Source organism: Myxocyprinus asiaticus, chromosome 24, assembly GCF_019703515.2.
Source record: "Myxocyprinus asiaticus isolate MX2 ecotype Aquarium Trade chromosome 24, UBuf_Myxa_2, whole genome shotgun sequence".
In the NCBI taxonomy this organism is placed as follows: domain Eukaryota; kingdom Metazoa; phylum Chordata; class Actinopteri; order Cypriniformes; family Catostomidae; genus Myxocyprinus; species Myxocyprinus asiaticus.
In genome coordinates, this window is record NC_059367.1 from 27307666 (window position 1) to 27332970 (window position 25305).

Sequence of the window (25305 nt, forward strand, 5' to 3'; positions counted from 1 at the left end):
AATGTTATCTTAAAGGGAAAGTGGAACCTCTGAATTGTGCTTGTCATTGATTATGAGAACATTATTTCCTGGTTTCAGTGCAGGATGTAAACCCAGGTTTATGATGCTGCTGACACTGCAGACGCATCACACAATCAGTGCCACAGGGGAAGGTAAACACACTTGAATTGATGCAAAAATGATTGGAGATGGCACTTCTCAGTAACTCAACAGAATATGGTAGAAGTCAGAACTGGAATATTTGGTAGCAACATGTCGACTTTTTGTGATTGGCTCAAAAAACCTGTATTCAGAACTGAGTGGCCATTAGAAAATATTGCAGATTTAAAAAATTGCGTACTTCTGGGGGGGGGCGCCTGTGCCAGCCATTCAACTGACATTGAGATGAATGGAAATGCTAACAGATAGCTTTCCTTGTCCTATTACCATCATTCTGTAGCTGTCCACTTGGTAAAGTAAAACTCCAATATTGAATTAGGAAATCCAAATCCTTAACCAACCAGATCAGTGTTAATCTGAAACAATTATGCAACCTCTAACAAGGTTTAATATTAATGCTGCAACTTGGAAAAAAACAAATCTGAAAGAAAACATGCCCCTGCCTTTTTAAAACAGATCCACTTTTGGAATGTCATGGCTGTCTGTCAGAAATGGTTCCAAAATTATGATAAAAAATAAATAAAATAAAAATAAAAACCTGCACTGACTCAGTTTGCATGGTTCACAGAGATGACGACAAATTAATTGCAAATATGTACTGTAGGTCAATGAATTGCACTTCATCTTACTTTCAAGTCAGTCAAATCACTCACACTAATGTATTCTGGATAAAGTTTAAACAACCCTGACTCACTCTTGCTAAATGTTAACATCCATTTTTTCATGTCTCTGACAAAGGACAGAGATACATTCCAAGGTCACTGTGAATGGAAACAGACTAGTTCAGACTTTGAACAATTTTGAAAAGTAACTCGGTTAGGACCAACTGCCAAACATTTTGCCAAATAATTCTCTGTTGATGTATTATGACATTACCATGTAGGCTGTGTGGGAAGAACAAGCTAGGCTTGTATCTCTTCAGGATAAAACTGGGACACTATGAGATCATCTCACATCTGATAAATCTTGTGGATGAATGAATATTCATGTATTTGGTTCCATGTTGTATGGGTAGTGCTTCTCTATTCTTGCTTTATATGTTGCTGTCCCTTGCAGATAACTTTCAGAATTGCATGCACAGAGGCCTCAAAAGTATTTGGACACTTTTGGACACTTCAGTCACGCATGCTTTAAAGTCACTTTTCGGAGTCATTTTTGCAATAAATTTCAACCAACTGCTGTCAAGGTGATTTTTAGTGGATGTATTAAGTAAGTTTCTTTCAAGTTTACACAAGTGTCCTACAGTAGCAGAGTAACCACATCACATAAACTATGGATATATTCCAGTAATTTGGTGTCTAAAACTATCTAAATTTTTAACAGCATATTTATTGCCTTATAATTTTAACTTCTTTTAGTGAAATGTTTTGCTTGAAGAGTGTAATTTTGCTATATGGCTTTAAAAAAAAATGCCACTTGCTTTGATATTTTGTTAAAGCCACTTTACCAAAGCTGGCTCTACACAAGCAGATTTTTCCAATGATTTTCAGGTGTTAGCTTCATTAACAATCACTGGCCAGGCAGAGGGATACAGAGTGCATATTAGCACCTCTCAGCAGTTGTTGTTAATCACTTGACTGTCGGGACTCCCTGCTGAGTTAATGGCTTCAAGCATGGAAAAAACACACTATGTTTTATTTGAAAAAAATCATTGTCAGCTGATAGGAAATGTTTTATCACACTCAGCTGCATATAATCACAAACACTGATTAAATCCATAGTGATTCTATCATTCTGCAGAAATAATGCTGTGGTGATGTGGGTGTGGCCGAGCAATGTCTGTGAAGAGCAAGGCCGGGAGAGGAAGAGCGGTAAGGATTGACACCTGTGGGAAATCACCTCTAACAGCTGTTTTGTGTTGCAGTGAAAGCTGGAGGGGGTTAAAACGGCAGTTCAAACCTCCAGAGGGGAGCAAGAGACACACAAAGCTGACTGTGTGTGCTTATGTTGAGCTGAAAAGCAACCCGTTTGTGTAGAAAAATAAGTGTGCAAAATAAAGACTTACGTTGAACATTTACCCGGCCCTCACTTCCTTCTTAAGAAGAAAGCTAGAGACCTGTCACAAATGCAAAAGCAACTAATGATTGCTTTAAATAAGATTGACAGACATTTTACAGTTTTAGTGCATTTTAAAATATAACCCTATTTGTAAATCTAACTCTGACTGAAGAGAGTGAGATCTCAGTAAAACAGTCTTTTTTTTTTTTTTGAGTCTGCTAGTGTAGAGCCAGCTTAAGATATTCAAACATTTTTAAGGGTCCAAATACTTTTAGGGGCCACTGTGTGGCAGTCTTACACATGGAAATTAAACACTTATGTAAGGCACTCTTAATAGGAGCATTTGCTAAACACCTTAAATGTAAATGTTTGTGAAACCTTTATCACTTTGTAAATGGCAGAATCTGCAGTAAACTGTAAAAATGCCTTGGCAAACCTATTTTCATTATCAGTGAAAACCCAGCACTTTTACTCTTCTCACAGATCAAACTCAATTCTGGTCCAAATCTACATAATATCGGTTAGGAGCGCCTTTCCACTTTCATCTTCACATAAATTGTTAATTAAGGAAAGTTCTGAGACCCCTGTAACTCTGAGCAGAGGAAAATCTCTGGCTAATGTAATGGAAGAATGTGGAGTTAGATGCTGTGGGTTCTGCGGTCTGCTGGAATTGTGTGTGTGTGTATGCATGTATCATTTATGCACTGCTATAGTGAGGGCTGCCACGTTATACTAATCACAAGCACTAAAGGGCATATGAGATCAGTAAACAGCTGTAGGGCTCTTTAGATCTGCGTGTGTGGATTCAGTTTGAATACCCTAATGAAACAGTGCAGTTCATGCCCTCTGTACAAGTGCTACTCTCAGGGTTCCAACACTTTCTAAACAATATATTTCCATGACCTTTCTGGTTATTTGTATAAGAAAACATTTAAATTTCTAGTCCCTTTAGACCTTTATAGTCATTTGTACAAGAAATTGGGCTAAATTGTGAACCATAGACGATTCATTAAAAAGAACCAACTCAAAAGAACGATTTGCTCACAAATCAGATATCACTACGGCTTGCGATCAAGTTTTTCTATATACAAGTTCTACAAAAGAGCATTATCTAGCCAGTGAAATATTTTACAACAGAGCATAACTGGGAAAAAAGTAAATTCACCATAAAAATATTTGCAAGACTTTTCAAAGACGTTTAAGATTGAATTAACTTCCGTTTTCATTCCTGGAAAACAGGCTATTAAAATTCCTTGATATTTCCATGTTTCCCATGACTGTGAGAACCCTGTATTCTCCTGATAAACCCTCCAGATCTAAACAGAGGATGTTTATCAAGTTGCCATAGATATCTGTCTCACCTCAGGCTGTATCACTTTGAACACAGGAGCATCCATCAAAGTGATTTGACTCTGCAAAAAAAAAGAAAAAAAAAGAAAACAAGATCACCTATACAGTTAAACTGACAAGTACTTAAATGTGTATTACATATTTACATTACCTTAAAGGGATAGTTCACACAAAAATGAAAACGGTCTCATTTACTCACCCTCATGCCATCCCAGAAGTGTTTGACTTACTTTCTTCTACTGAACACAAATTAAATTTTTTGCAGAATATTTCAGCTCTGTTGGTCCATACAACGCAAGTAAATGGTTTCCAAAACTTGGAAGGTCCAAAAAGCACATAAAGGCAGCAAAAAAATAATCCACAAGACTTCAGTGCTTAAATCCATGTCTTCAGAAGTCATATGATAGGTGTGGGTAAGAAACTGATCGATATGATATTGAAGTCATTTTTTACTATAAATCTCCACCTTCACTTTCACATTCTGCTTTTGTTTTTGGCGATACTCATTCTTTGAGTATATCACCACCTACTGGGCAGGGAGGAGAATTTAAAGTAAAAAAAAATACTTAAATATTGATCTGTTTCTCACCCACACACAAAATCTCTTCTGAAGATATGGATTTAACCACCGGAGTCATATGGATTACTTTTACTGCCTTTGTGCTTTGTGGAGCTTCAAAGTTTTGGTCACTTCCATTGTGAGGACCTACAGAGCTGAAATATTCTTCTAAAAGTCTCTATTTGTGTTCAGCAGATAAAAGAAAATCATAAACATCTGGGATGACATTAGGGTGAGTAAATGATGAGAGAATTTAATTTTTGGGTGAACTATCCCTTTAAGCAAATAGAGGATACAATAAAGGTGCAACAGCAGTGAGGTCTGTGTAATCCTAAGGGAGACTAGACTGTGTCTCGTTTGGAAGGCTGTGTGCTAGGTAGGACGCATCCTTTGAAGGCTGCAGTATACCGGCATCATCCTTTGAACAAATCTCATTTAAACGAGACGGCCTTCATAGGACAAACGGAAACGGAACATGGTTGCTATGACAGCACGCCACTCTTTAACAAGCGCGAGCATTTCGAATGACAATGGAACAAAGTCCCTTTAGAAGGGAATGTATGAGGTAAATTTTAGGAGAGTTATAAAGATGTAAAGAGAAAAGAAAATAGATTTTACAGGTGTAATTTTAGTCTAATACTTTATTTTAATTATATATTAATATAATTATACATATTATATACTCTGCACCCATCTACTGAGGTACTTCAACTTGTGAATTAACACTACTTGAATTTGAACATCATATTTACAGGGCAAATTTGAGTTATTTTTTTTAGACATTTCCGTTGAAGCAAAGAATTGGGGTTGTGAGTGCCCACGAAGGATACACCTCATGCATCCTCCGAATTCCTGTGAAAGAAGGTCACATTCGAAGGCTGCATTCGGAGTGTCCTACTCGCTTTTCTGAAACGAGACAGCCTCAGTGACGTATGCGGCCAAGAAATGCAACCTCCAGAGGACGCAGCCTTCCAAACGAAACACAGCCAATGACAATGTGGCTGTGATGGGTATTTGAGCTGTTCTTGATTACTAGTGAAACTGTGTGCTGGTGCAGGTGATTAGAAGCTTGGGGCGAGTGATCAGAGCAAGAGAGAGCCCGGTACAGGCGTGACAATTTCTTTAGTCTACATAGTTTTAAACATATATATTTAGGGGTAAAACATTTTAAAGTGGAAAAGGATACTTAGTGCACATTTAATGGTTTCTATAAATATAAAAGAGCAATATCCAATGAATAGGTAATTAAATGCTTCTTCTGAGCTAACAAGTTTTATATATATATATATTATATATATATATATATATATATATATATATATATATATATATACACACATACACACACACACACACACACACACACACACACACACACACACACACACACACCGATCAGCCATTAAATTCTAGAGACTTTTTTGTGTGAAAATCCCAGGAGATCAGCAGTTACAGAAATACTCAAACCAGCCCATCTGGCACCAACAATCATGCCATGGTCCAAATCACTGAGATCAATTTTTTTCCCCATTCTGATGGTTGATGTGAATGTTACCTGAAGCTCCTGACCCCTATCTGAGTGATTTTATGCACTGCACTTCTGCCACATGATTGGCTGATTAGATAATCGCATGGATGATTGTTGGTGCCAGATGGGCTGGTTTTTCTGTAACTGCTGATCTCCTGGGATTTTCACAAACAACAGTCTCTGGAGTTTACTCAGAATGGTGCCAAAAACAAAAAACATCCAGTGAGCGGCAAATCTGTGGACGGAAATGTCTTGTTGATGAGAGAGGTCAGCAGAGAATGGCCAGACTAGTTCAAACTGACAAAGTCTATGGTAACTCAGATAACTGCTCTGTACAATTGTGGTGAGAAAAACAACATCTCAGAATGCTATTCTGAGGTGCGGATTGGCGCTGTTTTGGTGGCATAAGGGGGACCTACACAATATTAGGCAGGTGGTTTTAATGTTGTGGCTGATCGGTGTGTATGTATATATATATATATATATATATATATATATATATATATATATATATATATATATATATATATATATATATATAAATTATGAAAGATAATAATAGGCTATTGTGCTCTTAGTTTACTAAAGACTTTTTGTCATGAATTGGTATGAGCAGTGTCCTGATAATTTATGCTGCCAGAGTCTAAGAACATATTTTTAACCCAAGGGTCCTTTTGGTCAAGTGGACTTAAAGAAAATAATCTCCCTTAAAACACACTTTAAACAACATAACTTAATAACAATAATATACTTATTTACCTTTTGTGTAGTTAAAATATAATTAAATAATAGACAAGAAAAGAGTTGAAATCTGTTAGTTTTAATAGAAATTAACCCCTGGGACATAAAACTGCCCAAAGTTAAAGAAAATCCTGTATATTGATGATGATGTTTGTGTATGTAAATTATAGCATTTATAAACTCACAGCAAACTCCTCAGGTGTCACTTTGAGCATGTCAAACACCACCGCATCAAAACTCTTGGCAGAGTCCAAGCTCCGTCCATCCAGAGACTCTGAACTACTGCTGTCCTGCAAGCACAGGATGAGGACAGTTAGGGAATGAGAAATGAAATGGAAAGAGAGGGAAAAATTGGACATAATATTGGTGAAAAGTTCTCATACATCTATGAAATCCATATGGACAAAGAGCTGTGGCCAGTTCAGCTTTTCCTGTGGATATTTAATCAGTTTAATTACCATTGTCCAGCTGAATTACTTCATTCTCTTTGATTATTCATCACAGATGGGAAAAGTGGATCAGAATGCAACCGCATCACTTTCATTATTTTATTAACAGGCAACGTGCCAATCCAGACCATAATACAATTAAAGCCAGACAAACATAGACCACATAACAAAGGCCTATGAAGGAAAGATACAGTCACTATGAAAAGAATGATTTCTCTTTAGCAAATTATACTGACAGACTTCCTTTGAAGTTTCCCAGTTTCATCCAATGTAATATCCGTAATGATGAACGCAGTGTAAAATCTTATCTTCTAAAAAGAGTATTATCTTATCTGCCGTCCCAGATGTGTATGACTTTCTATCTTCTGCTGAACACAGAGATTCTTTTGAAGAATATCTCAGCTCTGTAGATCCTCATATTGCAAGTGGATGGTGACCAAATTTTTGAAGCTTCAAAAAGCATGAAGTTAGCATAAAAGCAATCCATAAGACTTCAGTGGTTTAATCTACATCTTCAGAAAAGATCTAATTGTTTTTAGGTGAGAACAGACCAAAATGTATCTCCTTTTTCACTGTGCATCTTGCCATCACAGTCTCTAGGCATGATCATGATTTCAAGCTTGATTACACTTCCTAGTGTTTGAAGCACGCACAGAGTGCTAGATGGTGCCAGTGTAATCCAGCTTGAAATCATAATCGAGAGACTGCTATCAAGATTTTTTAAAAATATAATGTTAACCTCATTTTTTTTCTTGCAAATGCTTTAATAACTGCTCATGTCATATTAACATATGGTCAAAATAGGTCAGGAGATAGCTCTGCAGATGCATACTTTTTAATTTTAAATAAACTAAATACATTTATCATAAAACAAATTAAATACTGGACTATATCCTACCAAACATACCTGTACACTGAAATGATAAATCGTGAATTGGCCAATGGCTTTCTAAGCACACATGTGCAATGACATACAGCAATCAAATAAGCAATCAGACAGGCTAAAATAATAGAACAAATTAGAGTCACAATTGGAGTGTTGACTTGCAATTTATCAAATGGAGGTTATCAGGTCTGACCCAATTCTAAATTATTTTCAAATTAACTAAATTATTTCCATTATTATTTCCAAATGATCCAAATGTCTATAAAGACCATATTGAGTCTATAAACATGAACTGTCAGTTTAATTTGGGCTAGAGAAATGTAAAAATGGCATATAAAGATATTTAGGAAATATTCAGAATTCCTGCCCAACAAAGATCATTGGTAAACAGTTTCAGTTTGCTTCAATAATAAAGAAAATCAGTGCTGAAAAAATCTAGCTGTTACATTTCATGACCTGGAATCACACCGATAATTCATCATTGGCCATCTATGAATCTATAACTGGAAAATGCTTTGAAAGACTGAAGATGTCTAACATGTACTGAACTATTACATGAGATGACAATGACATAACACAGTCTCACTTGAGCAATATCCTTCCAGTGTTTATTTGGACTTATCAGCACTGATGGGGCAACAAGCTCAGCAACCAAATATAATATGATCTAGCTTGGACACTGTACACAACACACTTGTAAAAGACAACAGTCCCTCCACTCTGCACAGTGTTATCACATTGTGAAGTCATTAAAACTCATTTTTCAACCACTCCACAGATTTCATATTAGCAAACTATAGTTTTGGCAAGTCGTTTAGGACGTCTACTTTGTGCATGACACGAGGGAGGTTTTCCAACAATTGTTTACAGACAGATTGTTTCACTTTTAATTGACAATATCACAATTCCAGTGGGTCAGAAGTTTACATACACTAAGTTAACTGTGCCTTTAACCAGCTTGGAAAATTCCAGAAAATTATGTCAGGCCTTTTTATCGCTCAGGAAGGAGACACATTCTGTCTCCTAGAGATGAACGTAGTTTGGTGCGAAGAGTGCAAATCAATCCCAGAACAACAGCAAAGGACCTTGTGAAAATGCTGGAGGAAACAGGTAGACAATTATCTATATCCACAGTAAAACGAGTCCTATATCAACATAACCTGAAAGGCTGCTCAGCAAGGAAGAAACCACTGCTCTAAAACCACCATAAGAATCCAGTCAACAGTTTGCAAGTGCACATGGAGACAAAGATCTTACTTTTTGGATAAATGTCCTCTGGTCTGTTGAAACAAGAATTGAACTGTTTGGCCATAATGACCATTGTTATGTTTGGAGGAAAAAGGGTGAGGCTTGCAAGCCATAGAACACCATCCCAACCGTGAAGCATGGGGGTGGCAGCATCATGTTGTGGGGGTGCTTTCCTGCAGGAGCGACTGGTGCACTTCACAAAATAGATGGCATCATGAGGAAGGAAAATTATGTGGATATATTGAAGCAACATCTCAAGACATCAGCCAGGAAGTTAAAGCTCAGTCGCAAATGGGTCTTCCAAATGGACAATGACCCCAAGCACACCTCCAAAGTTGTGGCAAAATGGCTTAAGGACAACAAATTCAAGGTATTAGAGTGGCCATCAAAAAGCCCTGACCTCAATATGAGAGAAAATTTGTGGGCAGAACTGAAATAGCGTGTGTGAGCAAGGAGGCCTACAAACCTGACTCAGTTACACCAGTTCTGTCTGGAGGAATGGGCCAAAATTCCAGCAACTTATTATGAGAAGCTTGTGGAAGGCTACTCAAAACATTTTACCCAAGTTAAACAATTTAAAGGCAACGCTACCAAATACTAACAAAGTGTATGTAAACTTCTGACCCACTGGGAATGTGATGAAATAAATAAAAGCTGAAAGAAATCATTCTCTCTACTATTATTCTGACATTTCACATTCTTAAAATAAAGTAGTGATTAACTGACCTATGACAGGGAATGTTTTCTACGATTAAATGTCAGGAATTGTGAAAAACTGAGTTTAAAAAGTATTTGACTAAGGTGTATGTAAACTTCTGACTTCAACTGTATGTATGAGCAGTTAACCATATCCCTCTAGACAAAAGTGTGCGTACACTCAACTTATGTGAGGTGAAACTAAATGTGAAGGGTTTGAGGAAAGGATGTTTCTAGCATTCAGAATCTATAAGCTTTCGTCTTTGAAGCATGGCAGCCTAGTCATACTAATGCAGTGCTCCCCGATTTTCAGTGAACATTGAACATTGACCAACATTTTTTTTTTTTTTTTATAAAGTGGTGGTATGAAAAGTCTTCAGGCAAAGTAACCACACAGAATATCCAATTAATCTCACTGAAGGTCAGGGGCATGCAGAGGTACAGAATACTGTTTCCTCTGTGTTTTTGTGATATTCGAGGGACCTGCCAAAGGGAACTGCGGACGAGACAAAAAAGACGCATAGTGACAATAGTTAATAATTTTCATTATAAATATACGATTTTAAATTGAAAGATTAGGTATGGATTCATCTAATTCAATAATCCAGTATGTTGTGGATTTCCCCACTTGAGCTGCGCGAGTTAAACGCACTGAACACCGGCAAAATGAACAGCTTTAAAACGGTTAATTACAAATACCAAATACCTAGTTTTAGGTATCGGTCGATACCGAGTACTGATAAGAATAGTTTTGAGTTTGTATACTTATGCCATTCTATTTTAATTTAATATCTTGATATATTAGCATTTAGAGTAATTAAAAATGACAATTCAGGACCGTTTTACCTGGATGTAGCTTACCTTTAAAAGTAACTCAGCTAACACGTACATGTATGATACGTTATTCATGCTTCAAAAGTGTTATTTTATGCATATTGTTCTGGGTATTCACAGGCAATCAGGCCTTAGTATTCATTGATTGTTCTGAGTTTGTTGCGTTGAGCATGACAGGTAAAGACAGGTAAAGATGAATAAAATGAAAACTGATATTCTAGATTTAAATAGTTTAAACACCAAAATGTTTCTCATGTTTTCAAACTGGTCTTAGAAGTGCCATGAACAGAATGTGCAACCATGTCATTTGTTATGTACTTGTACTCGAAATTCTGAAATGATGACACCCATTCCAAGTACGAGTATTTACCCCCCAGTATCAACCCGATATGAGTACTACCAATCACTAGATCCACAACATATATGTAATATTACAACTTACATCTGCACAGACAATGAAACGAATGAACAGGTGAACTTGAACTAAGTTACACGCTTGTCATAATATGCGTAACTTGCGTGGTGAATACGCTGCCTGTTTCCATAAAATCATATAAGCTTACTCATGACATTACCTGATCCTGCTCCTCTAACAAATACAATGGAAAATAAAGCCAAAAATAAATTTAAAATGTGTTTAAAATTGCTGGCACATATGTAATTGTATATATTTGTATGTATGATATTCAGATTTAACAGTTTTAATTACTCAGCTGATGTCAACACGTATGTACAGTATATGCAAATAAAGCTGCTGTGTCTGTTTTCCTGTTTTGATCAGCCATAAATGTGTGCATGTGAGTTTTTTTCATGCATTATGGAATAAAATATCTCCTAAAAAACAAAATAAATATGATGGGGCAGTCAGACGGTCATTATGGGAAAACCCTTGTTTCACCCTGAAGGGGTTTATTTTGCCATAATGACCAGTTGACTGCTAATGTTTTTGCTTATTAAATGGCTAAATGTAAAATAAGTAAATGCATGTACATGAAATATGAATATGAATATAATAAGCTCTTCAATAAATAAATAAACATGAATAAATTGTTTTATTATGTGAGAAGAAAGAGACTGTGGAGTTATTTGAGAGGCATGAAACTAGCACAGCTATGCATGAAATTGATTGCCTGGGACAAAAGTCAATTATACATTTTAGAGGTCATTATACTAAAATATTTGAAGGCAAAATGCTGAAACTGACCAATTAGAATCAAGTATTCCAGAGAGCCATGTAATTAAAAAACTATAGGCAATGATACAGGATAAATACTCTCATACATGTGAACATTAGTAAACACATGGGATGTGTATAAATACCTGTGTGTGGCGGGAGGTGATGCTGACGCTGGCAGGGAGCCCATTCCTCCTGTACATGCTATCAGCCAGACGAGAAGACCCTGATCACAGCCGACCTCAGCTGCTCACCACCACACATGACCTCTCAGCTATCCCTGCAACAAACAAAAGTTATTTTTCAAAGATATAATCGAAATGCACTCATATGTCTAAAATGAAACTGCTCATTTATGAGTTGCAATGTTTGATACAGCCAGTAGAGGGAGGTCTTCTCCATGAATTCAGCCTCTCTCTCCTCAGCATTGTTTCTGCATCTGCCCTACATTCTCAGTCAGTCATTTATTGTTTAAATGAGCTATATCCCATAGCTTCTCTCCAATATGTACTGTTCCGTATGAGTTTTGAAACATTAAACATTTGGTATTACACAAAAGCAAGTTTTGTTTGGCGAAATAAAGTCCAAAATTCAAGTGCACAGATGTTTTCTTTTAAAAGTAGGGCTTTCAACCAGGGGCCAGTAGACCTCTAGCGGTCTTGTGAAGGAACTGTATGGAGTCCATGAAGAAGATATATCAGCGAATGATCTGATAATCATTACGTAAATGTACAGTGCAGTAATGTTATTGTTTTTAAATGTAGTTAGTTCTAACTAAGCGTTAACAAGAATTGAGAATTTTTATTTTGGGGGTCCCTGGGTTGGCTGAGAATCTGGATGGGGGTCCTTGGGTCTGTAAAGGTTGAAAACCCCTGTTCTAAAGCCACATCTATTTTCAGCTTCCTAACATCATTTTGCAAACTATGCGGTAATGGAGAGCATTTTTGAAACACTACGTTTTGAGTTCCAGTGTGGATGAGTGTTTTAAAAGGATGAAAATTCTCTCATCGTTTACATTATTAGATTAATAGTAACAAAGGACTTTTAAAGGACTATTTATCTGTTTCTCACCCACACCTATCATATCACTTTTAAGGATATGTGTTTAACCACTAGAATCTTATGGATTACGTTTATAGTGCCTTGATGTTATTTTTGGAGCTTCAAAGGTCTGGTCACCATTCACCAGCATTGAATAGACCTACAGAGCTGAGATACTGTTTTTCTAAAAATCTTTATCTGTGTTCAGCAGAAGAAAAACAGTCATACACATCTAGGAGTCAATTATGAGAGAATATTCATTTTTGGGTGAACTATCCCTATAAACGTAGCGAAATCAATGTGTTTTTAAAAGAAAATATATAGTGTGGACGTGGCCTAAAATATCTCCCAAGTACCAATGATTCCACCCTGTGTAATTGTAGTTACTGGAAATATCAAGCTAAAAAGAGATGACCTCAGCATATTCTGTCCAAGATCTGAAAGAGCAGTTTCAGCATTAAAATCTCATAGAGATGAAGCAAATGTGGCTTGATATAAAGACAAAAGGGAGAAAGTCACTTATCAGTACTGAGAGCTGTTTCTCATTACACACTTTGCTGTCTGAAAATATGTATGGGACAATTTAAGATGATATTCTATCGTTTCTTGTTTTCATCTTTGAAACCTTTTCTTTTTTTGTAACAAAAAGTTTCAAATAGTTACTAGTTTCTAATTCAATAACTAACTACTAGTGCAACAATACTATAATAAAACAATATGCACAGATATGCATACCCATTTTGTTTTGCCAGATCTTTCACATGGTTAATATCCACATTGTAGAGTTGGTAAAAAGGCCATCCCAAGCAATGGTCCTATAATACTGAAAGAGAGGAAACAGAAAGAAAGACTCATTATGAGCTCAATGCACTAAACTTTATAACTCAAATGCAAGCCATTCAACAGTAGTTAGCTGTAAAATGTAAACATTTACTTCATATTGTATCAACAATATGTCTGGCCTCCCCAGTTTCATGATTTTTGTTTTTTCTCAGATTTATGCAAAAAGGAGGATTAAAACAAACATAAAAACTGTATAGAGGTAAATAAAATTGCGAGTAAAAAAAATGCTCTGTTCCATTTAAGAGTCAATATGATGTCATATATGTATCATATTACAACCACATAAAACATTTGATAATTTGTCATATAAAAATGCATGCAATGTGCACTTGCAGGTGGTATAGGTGGTAATCCTTCATGTTTAATGATTTGTTCTAGTAACAAAAGAGCCCCTTCCAAATAGGGTTGAAAACATCAGGTTGTATTTTTGACATCTGCAATGACTTGCATTTAAAATACACTGGCGGTCAAAAGTTTAGAATAACGTACAGATTTTGCTCTTATGGAAAGAAATTGGTACTTTTATTCACCAAAGTGACATTCAACTGATCACAATGTATAGTCAGGACATTAATAACATGAAAAATTACTATTACAATTTGAAAAAAGAATTCATCAAAAAATCCTCCACGTGTAGCCTTGGCATTCTAGCTGTCAATTTGTCCAGATACTCAGGTGACATTTCACCTCACGCTTCCTGTAGCACTTGCCATTAATGTGGCTGTCTTGTCGGGCACTTCTCACACACCTTACAGTCTAGCTGATCCCACAAAAGCTCAATGGGGTTAAGATCCACAACACTCTTTTCCAATTATCTGTTGTCCAATGTCTGTGTTTCTTTGCCCAGTCTAACCTTTTCTTTTTGATTTTCTGTTTCAAAAGCAGCTTTTTCTTTGCAATTCTTCCCATAAGGCCTGCACCCCTGAGTCTTCTCTTTACTGTTGTACATGAAACTGGTGTTGAGCGGGTAGAATTCAATGAAGCTGTCAGCTGAGGACATGTGAGGTGTCTATTTCTCAAACTAGAGACTCTGATGTACTTATCCTCTTGTTTAGTTGTACATCTGGTCTTCCACATCTCTTTATGTCCTTGTTAGAGCCAGTTGTCCTTTGTCTTTGAAGACTGTAGTGTACACCTTTGTATGAAATCTTCAGTTTTTTGGCAATTTCAAGCATTGTATAGCCTTCATTCCTAAAAACAATGATTGACTGATGGGTTTCTAGAGAAAGCTGTTTCTTATTTGCCATTGTCCTAATATTGACCTTAAGACATGCCAGTCTATTGCATACTGTGGCAACTCAAAAACAAACACAAAGACGATGTTAAGCTTCATTTAACAAACCAAATAGCTTTCAGCTGTGTTTGCTATAATGGCAAGTGATTTTTTTTTTTTTTGTACCAAATTAGCAATTTAGCATGATTACTAAAGGATAAGGGGTTGGAGTGATGGCTGCTAGAAATGGGGCCTGTCTAGATTATCAAAAATTTATTTTTTCAAATAGTGATGGTGCTGTTTTTTACATTAATGTCCTGACTATATTTTGTGATCAGCTGAATGCCACTTTGGTGAATTAAAGTACCAATTTCCTTCCAAAACAGCAAATTCTGTACATTATTCCAAACTTTTGGCCGACAGTGTATGTGAACAGCATATATTTTTGTTTATATGCTAATCATAAAACAATAGAGCATGATATGGCGTTTCTTACACTATCAACAATTTCATGCATGTACTGTTTGTGTGGATATTACTGTATTGTTTCTAAGTAAATACACCACCTGAGGTGTAGTCAAAGACATGGATACATTCACTGTTTACCTCAGAGCTGACAGCAGTGGAAGTTAAGCTTAGTTACGTGTGAAGAATTCAGTCAATACAGTTAACACTGTTTTTCCCCCACTGGCAAGACTGCATATTATTTGTCTGTAACTGTCCCTTTGGCTTGCTTGTGAGCTCCCAATAAAGCTCATAAAATGAATGTAACAAATATTGGTCAGAGATATGTCTTGTGTATCCACACGTTTTAGTTGTGTTAACAAATGTAAGTTTGAGCCGTTAAGTTTAAGTGCATTTTACCATGGTAACTGGTGACAAAGGCTGTAACTACAACACATCAAAAGCTTGAAAGCTCCCCTTAGCTGTGGTTGCTCATTATGTGCATTAAAGGTGCTCAATGTACAGAACACTTTCCAACCTACAAACACATCTACCTCTAAACAGTCTTTTTACTTTTAGAATAACAATTGTATGGCATAACACATTGAGCAGGTAACATCAGGCCAACAGTCATTTACAAAAAAACAAAAAAACAATTGTGGGATTTTTGTTTTCTGGTGCACCACCCTGCAGGTAAGAAACAAATTGCATGCTATGATAAACTAAATTTTACAGAGGATTGTCTTGCACATATGCTTAAATGTTGCTTTAGAGAGGTATATGATGTTAGGACTGTCTTATTTGCCTACTATATCCTGAAGAAAATGTTTAATTTCTTTTAAACAAGACATAAAAATAAATAAAAAAATAATAATTAAAAAAGAGTTAGTAATCTAATGCAAAGATTACCCTATTTTAAAGGAATATTCCAGGTTCAATGCAAGTTAAGCTCAATTGACAGCACTTAAGGCATTTACCAATAAAAATATTTTAATTTGTCCATCCTTTTCTTTAAAAAAAGCAAAAATCGAGGTTACAGTGAGGCACTTACAATGAAAGGGAATTTGGCCAATTTTTGGAGGGATAAACAAAGAAATGTGAAGCTTATAATTTCATAAATGAATGAATTAATTCTCCTGCTAAAACTCATGTATTATTTGAGCTGTAAAGATGTTTAAATCATTATAGGGTTTGTTGACATTATATTGTCATGGCAATGAAGTTGTAAACTTGGCTATACCTTTACAGAGAGTAGGTTAGTAAGTGATTTCATCACACTAAAATTATGTAAACACACAACATCATGTATGTCTTGTGGCTGTACTTTTGAAACTGTGATTATTTTAACATTGACGAATTGGCCCCATTTACATCCAGTGCCTTACTGTAACCCAAATATTTGCTTTTTTAAAAGAAAAGTAGGGGCAAGTCAAAATACATTTTTGTGGTAATCAATATTATGCCACAAATGCTGTCAATTGAGTGTAACTTGAATTGAACCTGAAATATTAAAGGTAGCGAGTAAATGCTAGATTTTTTGTCATGAGTTTGAAATATAATTCAAATGCTCTAAAGTTTGCTCCATAATTGGCTATATTTAGAAAGGACTGCACATCATGAATAGTGCTTAGCAGACATGCCAGACAATAGCCAGAAGTTTCGCAAGCTATTCCTCTGGATAATTGACTGGATCTGGCTTCATGCACACCACCATTTTGCAAGACAGTCAATTCGAATGCAGTTTGAGAAACACAACTAAAATGTCCAAACTCTTTCCCACTCACAAAAATGTGAAGCTAAAAACACAAATTCTGAATTCATACAGATATTCCTAAACCTAATGAGAGCAGATGAAAAAGGGTTTCAGGACACCATTTGGGTTCCAGTAAAGATGGAGTATGAGCTGGGAGAGCAAACAGAGAAGCGCCTGAAGGAAATGGGTGTCCGCTGTGTTGGGGAAACCTTAGATGTAGAGTACTTCTATGATACTGTGAGCTTCCAACTGGCTTCCACACAGACCTGGCTGAATCAGCGAAACAACCAATGGGGACTGATTCTAGCAGAGGGACAAGACTTTAACCACAATCAATCAGAGGAGACCGGAAAGTATGAAGAGGACTTTGCCACTTTTAGACAGTCCGAAGAGAAAAAAAGCAAAACATTCAACCCATCACCTGCTGAAAGTTCTGAAACAGGTCCTACATTTATAGCAAAGGAAGGTAATGAGTCTCCTGATAGTTACAAAAGATCTACAGTAGAGAGTGAGATCCTAATGTCCAAAAGCCAAGTTCAGAGTACATTCTCAAACAATATGCTGACAGGACCAATATACACAGAGTTGAATGACCCATGCTCAATTATGATGCACCTCTCAAAGTGTCTCCAAGTTCCTCTGAACCACAGTGAAATACAAAATATGAGCATGGAGAACTTTTTGAACATAGCTCAAGTCCTAATTTATGACAGCTGCACAATGACCAGGACAATAAAGTATTCTCTGCCTGGTGGATTCTTACTGGATGTGGAGAGAAACTACAGAATTCCCACTGTGATTCCCTCTGCATTTTTGATGATGGATGCTGATGTTCTCAACATAAGCAGTGAGCTGGAAAGGATGGAAAGACTGCACAAAGAGCTGGGACTAAAACCTAAGACTAGTTCAGAAAAAAAAGTGATTGTAGGAGCTGTGGCCTAGCAGCCTGTGCACATCTACACACACTGAGCACTTTATTAGGAACACCTGCACACCTACTTGTTCATGCGATAATCTAAACAGACACTCCTGTGGCAGCAGTGCAATGCATAAAATCATGCAGATTCGGGTCAGGAGCTTCAGTTAATGTTCACATCAACCATTAGAATGCGGAAATAATGTGATCTCATTGATTTCGACTGTGGCATTATTGTTGGAGCCAGACGGGTTTGAGTATTTCTGTAACTGCTGATCTCCTGGGATTTTCACGCACAACAGTCTCTAGAGTTTACTCAGACTGGTGCCAAAAAAACAAAACATCCAGTGAACTGGGATTTTCACGCACAACAGTCTCTAGAGTTTACTCAGACTGGTGCCAAAAAAACAAAACATCCAGTGAACTGGTGCCAAAAAAACAAAACATCCAGTCCTGGGATTTTCACGCACAACAGTCTCTAGAGTTTACTCAGACTGGTGCCAAAAAAACAAAACATCACTGGATGTTTTGTTTTTTTGGCACCAGTCTGAGTAAACTCTAGAGACTGTTGTGCGTGAAAATCCCAGGAGATCAGCAGTTACACCTTGTTGATCAGAGAGGTCAACGGAGAATGGCCAGATTGGTTCTAGATGACAGAAAAGCTACAGTAACTCGGATAACCACTCTGTACAATTGTAGTGAGCAGAATATCATCTCAGAATGTACAACACATCGAACCTTGAGGCGAATGGACTACAACAGCAGAAGACCACATCGGGCACTTTATTAGGACCATAGTATTCCTAATAAAGTGCTCAGTGAGGGTAGATGTGGTACTCCTATAGTCGAGAGTTTAAATCTGGCTAGTGTGGCAATGATCCCATTAACCCCTTTTTCTCCCCATCATTTCCTGTCTTCTTTCTACTCTCCTATAGACACTTTTTACATTTCAGGGTTTGGACCATGAAGTAAACTATTTTGGGGTAAATTCTATAGAGGTAAATGGGAGATCACAGCAAATATTATTTTTTATTTTGCTCCAACAGCAAAAAAAAAAATTTAAAAAATAAAATAAAATAAAAATCCATTATTAAGTTACAAAGACTTTCCAAAAAAGAAAAAAACAGAAAGCGGTGGATTACAGCAGTCAGAAGAGAGAAAGATGCCAAATTTAATGTCACTCTATCAGCAGCTGTATTTAATACTCCAACACAGCAGTGTTGACTTTTTTATGCCAGGGTAATAGAGCACAGAGAATAATGTTGTTAATTTACACTAAATAGTAAACTTAGGCATCATTTACGGGTGGGATAGGTGGGACATGTCCCTACCATTTTTTGCCTTTGCCAACTTTGTCCCCACCACTTTTTGAAATAGCTTTTGTCAGGTAACAATCTAGTGCAGAAGAAACATCTCCAGTTCTTGAGGAGTCATCTCCATTTCGTTTGTGTGTATAAGTGGCGATCCAGCACTGGAGTTCATTATTTTTAATGTTATAATTATGCTCGTTGAGGATGTTATCAATGGGGTCGAGTGACAGCAGGTGGCGATGTTCTCTCATGCATCCAGGCACGTGTTCTGCTTGCACCGCTCAAAATGCAAAGCAAAATGCAAACAGATGTGTCCCAGCTCATGATATACAGCCACTGACACGCAGATGCAATCTTCGTTTATTAAATTAAAAAGTTATAAAAGGGCGAATTAGTACCCTGAAACCCTTGTACTAGAGGCAGAAACTTTCCCACCAGATTGATCATCAGTCATTCTGTCTAAAGCTTACTGATCCATGTATTTATCCACTAACTAACAAAATTGCTATACTGACAGTGTTAACTGTACAGATCAAGGTCTCAAATTAATAGTGAGAAATATTTATTGTTAGAATCTGATATTCTGCTTAAGTCACAAATCCCTCTTAACTTTCACCACCTCACCTTCAACCATCTGGCTCCATTATGATTTGTGATCAGGGTTGGGGAGTAACAGAATGCATGTAACGAGATTACGTATTTAAAATACAAAATATTAGTATGTGTTTTCCACTACAGTTACAATTTAAATTGTTGGTAATCAGAATACAGTTACATTCAAAAAGTATTTTGATTACTGAAAAGATTACTTTGTCATTGTCATTAAATTTATTGTTTAATTTATTATTTCGTCTATTAAGTTGGAAAACATTTATCCATTTTCTTATTATATGTTACATTCATACGAGCAGACAGAGAAATACGTTTGAAGTTTGGAGCAGCAGAAATAAAAATAAACCATGTGTAAATTGTTATGCTAAGCTAAAATGCTATTTCTATCCATTTTACATGCCCCTGTTACCAGACAAGATCAAATTTTTTATCAAGAAAATCCAGGTTAGATCATAATTTTTATTTTCTCTATTAAGGGTACGTTTACACGAAAACGATGTACTAAAAATGGCAAAGTTTCGCGTACAGACGACAACGTTGTCAAAACGATCCCTGTTCACACGGATCCACGAAAACGACTAAAAACGCTGTATTATGCATGCCAGGCCAGTATTTGGCGATGTCACTTTGTAAAGAAACACTACGCGCCTGCGCACATAAGCATTCTTCCACAGAGCGGTGAATACAAACAATGAAGATGGCGATCGCTGGTCATAGTAGTGATGCAGTAAATCTACAGTTTGCTGGAGAAGTGTCAATAAACTCAAAACCTTGAGCAGCACAAACACAGTCCTGTAGTCCGCCATTGTAGTTTTGAATGTCTCACGCGTTGTTTTGAAGTACTCGCGTGCATGCCTATAGACTGAACTCTCAAGATTATTCAATAAACTCTGCTCATTTTTACCATCACTTCGTCTCCTGCCTTCTTCTGTATTCCCCCTGCTGACTCTTGGGCTGGTAGGAGAGTAAGTTAACATAACAAGCTGTTGATGTTGACTGGTTTTGGATATCAAACAGAACTCTGATATTTGGACATCTTCTGACAGAGAGAGAGGTCTTGTGTACACTGGATCTAACATGCATTTTCACTGCTTCATGTTTTCATATTCTAAGCATATCATTAAATACTGTACATGGCATCACATCTCTGTCTATAGGCTATATACATAAGCGGTGGGTGAATGAATTGCAGGGTAAAGGTACATCAACTAAAATTAAGTAAATAAATTAATAACATTTAAAATACAAATACATTTTTCCCATCTGAATCCATACATTAATTTCAAGATTTTCAAACTGCAGGTTCTGCCTACTGTACAATGTTCACACTCTATACAAAACACTCCAAATTAATAAATTGTTGATTATCGTTATTTGCACAGACACCCAGTATTCATATTGATAATTATACATCTCAAATTGATGCCTATCAATCCATCATTGTTTATATAACACGTAATACGCATGACGCATGACGTCATCGTTTTCACAGATTCACGTTTTTGTATGTTTACACGGAGACGATAATGGCATCGTTTTCAAAAATTAGCACTTTGAAACCCATTTTCAAAAGTCTGCATTTTCAGGCCCCAGAACGCCGTTGTCGTGAAAACAAACAGCCATAACGCATTAAAAGTTTTCCGTTTTTAGTTGTAAATGTTGTCGTGTAAACGGCTCCTAAGACCATTGATATTATTCTTGATGAGAATTTTTTGCATTGTTTTTCTGTGAAAATATCTAAAAATCCTTAAAACAAGATCAATTTGCTTTATTTTGTTTTAAAAGCAACACTACATACGATATTTTAGGCTTTTTTTCAGAGAATGTATTTTTAACATGTATATTTTGTCTTACTGTAATGGAAGATTTTTTTTATAGTCAAAACAAGTAAAAAAATCTGCCAGTGCTGAAGAAGTAATCCAAAGTATTTAGATTAGGAAGTAACAGCGTTTCAGGTTCACTTTAAAAATACACTGATGAACAGAGAAAAACAGGACATCTCTGGTTGTCCAACAATACTGCAACGCCAAACTGTCCACACTCAAAAAGAGGATTTTTGCTTCTTTGTTCAATTTACTTAATTAAAAACAAATAAAGCAACTCAATTCTAGAACATTTTGTTACAATAGATTTCATTGTGTTCTATCCATTTAAATTTGTAAAAATGGAAATGTACCTAATTTATATGAGTTGGGACAACATTTTTTCAACATTATTTTTTTGGTGTTAATTTTTTGTGGTCAAAGCATTGATGAAACTGAGCAAGATATTTCCATTTCCCAACATGCTTTGCATGGAAGAGGGAGAGTAAATGTTAAAATGAAGTGTACTTTTATGTGTTTTTATGCAAGATGAATATAAAGGGAGATACTTGTTAGTTTTTATTGTTGTGTTATGTTGAGATTTAGAACAGTTTCTGTTATGTTGGAGTTTTGTGGGTTTCCATTATGGATGAAGGGTGGATCTTGAGCTAATGAGAAGGACAGGTAAATGTCACACATTACATTGATTGCTTGTTCAGTAAATGCTGTGCTAACCATAGCATAATTACTAAACTAAACACTGTAGTGCTTCCAACCAGCATCTATTTAGCATGCTAACATTAACTTTCACTAGTAATAAATAAGAGATTTACAGAGTATTCAGAAAGTTTTTTTTCACATTTCACATTTTTTCACATTTTGTTATGTTGCAGCTTTATGCTAAAATGCTTTAAATAATTTTATTTTTTATTTTTATTCACTTCAATCTACACTCCATACCCCATAATGACTAAGCAAAAACCAGATTTTTGATAACTTTGTAAATGTATTAAAAAGAAAAAACTGAAATATCACATTGACATAATATCCAGACCTTTAATGCAGTACTTAGATGAAACACCTTTGGCAGTGATTACAGCCTCAAGTTTTTTGGGTATGATGTGACAAGCTTTGCACACCTGGATTTGGGGATTTTCTGCCATTCTTCTCTGTAGATCTTCCCAAGCTCTGTCAGGTTGGATGAGGACCAATCGATGGACAGCCATTTTTAGGTCTCTCCAGAGATGTTTATTTGGGTTCAAATTTGGGGATTTTCTGCCATTCTTCCCTTCAGATCCTCCCAAGCTCTGTCAGGCTGGATGGGGACCGTCGATGGACAGACATTTTTAGGTCTCTCCAGAGATGTTCAGTTGAGTTCAAGTCCAGCTCTGGCTGGGCCACTCAAGGACATTCACAGCGTTGTCCCTAAGCCACTCTTGCGTTGTCTTGGCTGTGTGCTAAGGGTCATTGACCTGTTGGAAGGTGAATCTTCAACCCAGTCTGAAGTCCTGAGTGCTCTGGACCAGGTTTTCATTAAGGATGTCTCTGTATTTTACTGCATTCAGTTTTCCTTCAACCCTGACCAGTCCCCCAGTCCCTGCCACTGAAAAACACCCCCACAGCATGATGCTACCACCATGCTTCACCACTGTGATGGTATTGTGCATGTGATGAGCAGTGCCTAGTTTCCTCCAGACATGATGCTTGGAATTGAGGCCAAACAGTTCACTCTTCGTTTCACCAGACCAGAGAATCTTGTTTCTCACAGTCTGAGAGTCCTTTAGGTGCTTTTTTATGTGTTTTGCACTGAGGAGAGGCTTCCATCTGGCCACTCTGCCATAAAGCCCAACTCGGTGGAGTGTTGCAGTGATGGTTGTCCTTCTGCAAATTTCTCCCATCTCCACACATGACCGGGTTCTTGGTCACCTTTTTTACCAAGGCCCTTCTCCCCCGATTGTTCAGTTTGGCCGGGTGGCCAGCTCTAGTAAGAGTCCTGGTTGTTCCAAACTTCTTCTATTTAAGAATTATGGAGGCCACTGTGCTCTTGGGAACCTTCAATGCAGCCATTTTTGTAGCCTTCCCCAGATCTGTGCCTTGACACAATTCTGTCTTTGAGCTCTGCAGGCAGTTCCTTGGACCTCATGGCTTGGTTTTTGCTCTGATATGCATTTTCAGCTGTGAGACCTTATATAGACAGGTGTGTACCTTTCCAAATCAGGTCCAATCAATTGAATTTGCCACCGGTGGACTCCAATCAAAGTGTAGAAACATCTCAAAGATGATCCAGAGAAATTGGATGCACCTGAGCGAAATTTCAAGTGCCACAGCAAAGGATCTGAATACGTGTGTCATTGTGATATTTCAGTTTTGTTTTTTTAATGAATTTGCAAAGTTATCAAAAATCTGTTTTTTTTGCTTTGTCATTATGGGGTATAGAGTACAAATTGATGTAGAAAAAAAAATAAAGCATTATAGCTTAAGGCTGCAACATAACAAAACGTGAAAATAAATGAAGGGGTCTGAATACTTTCTGAATGCACTGTATTTGGGTTATACTGACATCTCTAATTTTGTTGACTTTACCTATTTCAACTAGGTTTTTTCAACACAAAGTATTTTTCAACACAAAGTATTTTTGTTAAGATTTCATAGTCATTTTAATTTAAGATAACTCAAACACGTGGAACCACTGTTCATGACTGAATCAAGTTCAGCCAAATAAGCTATTTTTTTAGTGAAGTGCCATTAAATATCTGCCTTACCATCTCTCACACTGACTAGATTAAATTATACTAATTATATTGCCTGCACTATTTTGTCTTTGGTAACTAAAAGACACTAAAAATTTGTTCTTGGGAACAACACTTAATGTACCAAAAGTTTTACTTGCCCTGACCAGCACTCCTAGTTCTCCATTAAGGTAGAATAGTCTTTTTTTGTTCCCTACTGATCCACAGGTGAGATTGTTTTTCTTTTTTTTTTTTTTTCTTTTTTTCTATTTCATCTAAGAAACATATTCTGTCAGAGCGCAGACTGCTGAGACATCTATAGTTTCTATGGCAACAGAAAGAGCTGTTATGTTTTATATATATTTTTTCCCATATTATACACATTTCTGAGGGCAGAGCAGTCTGCAGGCAACAATCTGCCACAATGGAAGTCCAACATGTTCAATATGTTCAGCAACTCTTCTCTTTCCAGGCTCCTGGGGTAATCTGTAGTATGCTGTACATCTATCTTTGTACAGTAATATATGTATGGCTCTGTTTCACAATAATTTATATTTATTAATTTGGCTTTTTTCCAAAGCAACTTGTGTATGTTCCCTAGGAATCAAACCCATGACCTTGGCATTACTAGTGCCACGCTCTACCAGTTGAACTACATAACTTAGCAAAAAGACTTAAATGAGATAAATGTAACAAAACAAATAGAAAACATGGACTGAGTCTGAAACAACAGATTTTCTCTTCAGCACTTGCAGATGAAAGCTAATTTTATGGAGGCGTAAATTAATAACAAAAACAATAGAAAGACCCATTCACTGGCTACACCAACACATACAGCTTTTGAAGCTTTGCCATCAACTCCACAGCAACAAAGCACTACACAGCAACTGGAAAGGGACACAATGTGGAAAACTAACATTTAGTGCCAACATCTGAACAAACACATTTTAACGGGAAACGAAAGAACACATTTACAAAAATGCATTGCTTGTCTGTTTCCCTTGAGGAGCATTATAAGTA

At 36.6% G+C, this 25305-nt stretch overlaps 2 protein-coding genes across 5 annotated transcripts in view; one reads left to right on the forward strand and one right to left on the reverse strand.

Moving 5' to 3' along the window:
• The window catches only part of LOC127415318 (ras-specific guanine nucleotide-releasing factor RalGPS1), a 193988-nt gene that overhangs the window by 164560 nt on the left and 4123 nt on the right, over nt 1-25305 (reverse strand). For all 4 annotated transcript variants that reach the window (XM_051654030.1, XM_051654032.1, XM_051654031.1 and 1 more), the window contains 4 exons: nt 13399-13486; nt 11769-11902; nt 6521-6625; nt 3519-3569 (listed from right to left, as the gene is read on the reverse strand). In XM_051654030.1, coding sequence (XP_051509990.1) covers nt 3519-3569; nt 6521-6625; nt 11769-11825 — 213 coding nt within the window. In that variant the 5' untranslated portion in view covers nt 11826-11902; nt 13399-13486. The remainder of the gene's footprint in view (nt 1-3518; nt 3570-6520; nt 6626-11768; nt 11903-13398; nt 13487-25305) is intronic.
• Nucleotides 17004-17858, forward strand: si:dkey-191c17.2 (uncharacterized protein LOC100005628 homolog). The gene is made up of 2 exons (XM_051654111.1): nt 17004-17382; nt 17452-17858. The coding sequence occupies exons 1-2, from the start codon at nt 17004-17006 to the stop codon at nt 17856-17858; spliced, it is 786 nt and encodes a 261-aa protein (XP_051510071.1).

Excerpts from the sequence above, each read along its gene's own strand:
- si:dkey-191c17.2 (XM_051654111.1), top strand. The coding sequence starts at position 17,004 with ATGAGAGCAGATGAAAAAGGGTTTCAGGACACCATTTGGGTTCCAGTA. Across the intron at positions 17,383-17,451 it reads TACATTTATAGCAAAGGAAG|TTCAGAGTACATTCTCAAAC; the intron begins GTAATGAGTCTC and ends CCAAAAGCCAAG.